This window comes from Canis aureus, chromosome 5, assembly GCF_053574225.1.
Source record: "Canis aureus isolate CA01 chromosome 5, VMU_Caureus_v.1.0, whole genome shotgun sequence".
In the NCBI taxonomy this organism is placed as follows: domain Eukaryota; kingdom Metazoa; phylum Chordata; class Mammalia; order Carnivora; family Canidae; genus Canis; species Canis aureus.
In genome coordinates this window covers 9,398,520-9,403,207 of record NC_135615.1, presented here as the reverse complement: position 1 = coordinate 9,403,207, position 4,688 = coordinate 9,398,520, and the positions used below count along the sequence as shown (strand labels likewise).

Genomic DNA, 4,688 nt, shown 5'->3' with positions numbered 1-4,688 from the left:
CTTAAGGTCAAGAAAGAAGAAACCTCATTCAGGGACCGTCCCGGTGGCCAGCCGGAAAGGTGAGGGGCTCGGGCTCTGAAAGGGTTCACCCTCCGCCCTTTAACTTTCACGCCCTCCCTCCGGCCCGCTCCAGAGCAGACGGGTCCTTTGGCTTCTTTTGTATCAGGTTTTATTGCTCCGGCCCCCTAGCGTCTCTGGGTTTGCTCCCAGAAGAAAGGTGCCCCCCGGAGCCGCTCTCCGAGGCCGCCCCTCCTGGGTGCCCAGGTCTTCCTCGGGGCGGGGCGGGCGGGGGGGGGGCCGCAGGCTCGCGCCCCGGGGCTCCGCGCAGGGTCTGGAACAGCCGGGAGCCGCGCCGCGTCGCCTCGCAGCCCCGCCGGCGCACCCCGCGCACACTTGGCTGGGCCCTCGCGGCGCCGGGCGAGGGGCGGAGAGCCGGCGGGGCTCGGGCGGGAGGCCGGCGCGCGGCCGGGGTGCGGGTGGCGAGGGGACCCCTCCCGGGCGGCCCAGGCTGCCTGCCCGGGCCTCGGCGCCCACTGCCAGGAGGAGCGAGCTCCGCGGGCAACCCACGGGGCCTTCGGTGGCAGCGCCGCGGCCCGCGCCCCGCGCCCCGCGCCCCGGGGCGGCAGGGCCCGGCTTCGCGCGGCGCGCGGGGACAGCGGACGGACGCCCCCGGGAGCCTCGCCGGCGGGGCGGGCCGCGCGGGCCCCGCCTCCGCTTCGCCCCGGGAGCTCCCACTGGGAGGAGAGCCGCCCCGGCCCCCGCGCCGCCGCCGGGGCCTCGCCGCCCCCTCCCCGCCGGCACCCCGCACTCGGTGATTGGCTGGCGCCGCGGGTCCCTGGCACGCGCCTGTGGATGTAGTTATAAGAATCCTCGCGTGCCGGCCCTCAGCTCCAGCGAGTCGGCGCAGCCCTCCCCGGCGCAGCGCGGGCCCGGCCAGAGCCCAGCGGCCGCCGACACTGCGGGGAGGCCGGGGGCGGGCAGCGCGCGCCGGGCCCGCGAGGGAGGGGCCGCCACGTCCAGCTCCCGGAGGAGCCCCTGGGGCCCTGGGGCCCTGGGGCCCGCGGCGGCGCGGAGCATGGACGCGGTGCTGCTGGAGCACTTCCCCGGGGGCCTGGACGCCTTCCCGTCGCCTTACTTTGACGACGAGGACTTCTTCACCGACCAGTCCTCCCGGGACCCCCTGGAGGACGGCGAGGAGCTGCTGGCCGACGAGCAGGCCGAGGTGGAGTTCCTCAGCCACCAGCTGCACGAGTACTGCTGCCGCGACGGGGCGTGCCTGCTGCTGCCGCCCGCGCCCTCGGCCGCCCCGCACGCGCTCGCCCCGCCGCCCCCGGGGGGCCCCGGCGAGCCGGAGGGCGGCGGCTACGGCCGCGACGCAGGGGCGCCCCCCGGCGGCTTCCCCTACTCGCCCGGCTCGCCGCCCTCGTGCCTGGCCTACCCGTGCGCGGGGGCGGCGGTGCTGTCCCCCGGAGCCCGGCTGCGCGGTCTGAGCGGCGCGGCGGCGGCGGCGGCGGCGGCGGCGGCGGCGCGGCGGCGGCGGCGGGTGCGCTCCGAGGCGGAGCTGCAGCAGCTGCGGCAGGCGGCCAACGTGCGCGAGCGGCGGCGCATGCAGTCCATCAACGACGCCTTCGAGGGACTGCGCTCGCACATCCCCACGCTGCCCTACGAGAAGCGCCTCTCCAAGGTGGACACGCTGCGCCTGGCCATCGGCTACATCAACTTCCTCAGCGAGCTGGTGCAGGCCGACCTGCCGCTGCGCGGGGGCGGCGCGGGCGGCGGCGGGGGGCCGGGCGGCGGCGGGCGCCTGGGCGGGGACAGCCCCGGAGGCCAGGCCCAGAAGGTCATCATCTGCCATCGGGGCACCCGTAAGTGCGTCCGCCGGCCGGCCCGGGGAGACGGGGACGGGCACGAGAAGGGCCCGGAGGGGCTGGGGGAACCGACCCACGGGCCGACCGACGGGCGGAGAGGTGATGGTCCGTGGGCGCCGGCGACCTGCCGCACGAGGTGGCGTCTCGCGGGGCGGGGGCGGCGGGGTGTTCCGCCTCTTGACCGCGGCTGGGAGGGCGTGCGTCCCCGACCGACCTGCAGCTCCAGGGATTCCGGGGAGGGGGCGCTGGGGGGCTAGGGGAGTGGAGGAAGAGGGTTCGTTCTGACGGTAACCCGAGACGCCCGTCCCGCCGCGGCGCCCAGGAGGGGATCCTAAAGGACCGGAGGGCACCGCTGGGAATAGAGTTGGACGTTCACGGTCTGTTTTCTCTTCTCACCTCCTCAGGGTCCCCCTCCCCCAGCGACCCGGATTACGGCCTCCCTCCCCTTGCAGGACATTCCCTCTCATGGACTGATGAAAAGCAACTCAAAGAACAAAATATTATCCGAACAGCCAAAGTGTGGACCCCAGAGGACCCCAGAAAACTCAACAGCAAATCTTCCTTCAACAACATAGAAAACGAACCGCCCTTTGAGTTTGTGTCCTGAGAAGTCCCAGACTCGCCTGAGGATCTGATTATGTCTCTGTGCATATTGTACATGTAAATATCTATAATGTAATTTAAGAATCACATTTTTTTTCTAATGGCAATCAACTGTTTGTTATTTATCTATTTATTATCCTGTCGAGTTAATGAAATAGACGATCTCTTTTTAAGTATATAATTTATATAATTTATCCTGATTTTCTAAAAAATATGCAATAGCCTATGATCTCCCCCAGCACCTTTGGCAGACCTCTGCGTTGTTGGAAGAACTCTGGCCGGAAAACGTCATGCTAATTTATTGCCAGATATGGCTTATTTCTAAGCGACGTTAATAAATGCGATTTACACCTTTTTCTAAAAGTTATTTGTTTCATATATGATGAGGGTAACTATGTTTTTAGAAGAATTAACTTAGTCTGTAAAAGATAACTGAACCAGACATGCAAAATGTAGCTATCTAGTAATAAACCTCGTTTTAGTTCGATTTTGCTGAAAGTGGGTGGGTGGGCTGGACCGTTAGGCCCCAAGTCTCCAAGAGGACCCTCCATCTGCATTTGCTGCCCTACATGGTAAATTTGGCCTGTATTTTTATCCTATCTTCCAAACACCCTAAGAGGGAAATAGATCATGGTGTATTTATTATTCCCATTTTTCAGAGGGGAAAGCCAGGGCCGGGAGAGGAATATGTGACTTACTCAAGGTCACCACCCCTACCCTGTCGAACCATAGGGCTTGAGGTGAATTGGGTCCAGGGAGAACAGGGGGCTACTTTCCGGGCTGGCCAAGGGAGGGGGTCACCGGTGCTTCCAAGGGCTGCCCTTGAGCTTGCCCTGTGACCCATCCCTTCTGTAGTAACAGCATTAGGTATGTGGACCCCGGAGGACTCCTCTCAAAGGAGACGGGGTAGACGACTGTGCTAAGGCCGGGAGACCCCTCGGATGCCTCCCATCAAAATCCAGAGTCCTTTCAATAAGGCGAGGAGCCCGCTCCTCCGCCACTCGTGCAGCTGAATTATTTTTAAAACCGACTCCGTTTGGTCTCCAGCAGGATCTCGTCTTCCTTGGCAAGCAGCCTGGGGAGAAGGCGAGCCTCCCGAGGAGGGAGCCCCCTAGCGAAGGGGAGAGGCGCCGGGGCGCGGCCGGGGGCGCTCACTGGGAAAGCCCCGGAGACCCGGCTTCCGCGGGTCTCCTGCGAGACTGCCCGGGGCCTCGGGGCTCCCGGGGCGCCCTCCGCTGTGGGCCCGGGGCCCCGCGCGCGCGGCGGGCGCGCACCTTCCCGCGGAGTCACGGCCCCGCGCCTGCAGGCCCGGCCGCCCCGCCGCGCTCGGACAGCCAAGGTACGGCGGCGGATCTCCCCGGTCCCCACGGCCCTGCCGCAGGACAGTATGTCGGCAGCATGCTAATTGCTTTAACCTAGTTTCAGACCCACCGAGGGGTTCCTCGCGCACCGCGGGTGCCATGGACCTCGTCCAAGTGCAATTAAAGCGAGGCCGCGAGCCCGACCCCGAAGCGCGGCCTGGCCAGACCCGCGGAGGTTCTGGGTCGAGAAGCTCCCAGGAGGCCCTTGGCCGTGGACCCTCTCACCCCTTTGGGCCTTGCAGCTTCTCCCGGCCCTCCCCCTGGAAGATGGAGATTTCACACTGCAGACGGAATTTGGGAACGAGAGAAAATAATTCGATTTTGTCCTGTAATAGAGCCCCATTAAACATGAAAGTTGCTTTGGCACAAATGCTTCTATCAGGCATGTAATCTCATTACACTCATTAGAAAGTCAAATGTTAGGCAGACTTCAACTTAATTATAAGTTATGTAAGTATTGTACGGTATTCTTCGTCTGTGTAGACCTGCGTTTCAATTGGGTTGGGTAATGTGGCACTCCGCAGTTAAATAAAACACTACAATCATTGTGATGTGGCACCTTTTATTTTGCGTGCCACTTTTTTTGTGATTCAATGCTTCAACACATCCTTTAGTGCGGTGCAGATGAAGCGGAAGAGCCGGGCTGAGCCTGTAAAGCACCAGGGTCTCTATCTTGTCACTCTTCTGTCCTGACTTGGCAAGTCCCTTTAAACACAACCTTCAAAGAGACTGACAGCTTCTTTTTATTTACTCATAATCCATTCATTCTAGTGTAGCAATTCTTAAAAAAAAAAAAAAAACAAAAAACTGCAGCAGTAAAAGCAGAACAAACGTATCATTTCAGAGTCTCCTCTGG

General features: G+C 63.2%; 1 protein-coding gene across 1 annotated transcript; it reads left to right on the top strand.

Annotated features, from left to right (window-relative positions):
* The first annotated feature begins 1,037 nt into the window (after positions 1 to 1,037).
* Positions 1,038 to 2,834, top strand: PTF1A (pancreas associated transcription factor 1a). The gene is made up of 2 exons (XM_077896433.1): positions 1,038 to 1,865; positions 2,273 to 2,834. The coding sequence occupies exons 1-2, from the start codon at positions 1,076 to 1,078 to the stop codon at positions 2,473 to 2,475; spliced, it is 993 nt and encodes a 330-aa protein (XP_077752559.1). The 5' UTR covers positions 1,038 to 1,075; the 3' UTR covers positions 2,476 to 2,834.
* The last annotated feature ends 1,854 nt before the right edge of the window (positions 2,835 to 4,688 follow it).

Bases quoted from the DNA above. Each gene is read 5' to 3' on its own strand.
- PTF1A (XM_077896433.1), top strand. From the start codon at position 1,076: ATGGACGCGGTGCTGCTGGAGCACTTCCCCGGGGGCCTGGACGCCTTC. The intron at 1,866-2,272 runs GTAAGTGCGTCC...TCACCTCCTCAG, and splicing joins CATCTGCCATCGGGGCACCC to GGTCCCCCTCCCCCAGCGAC.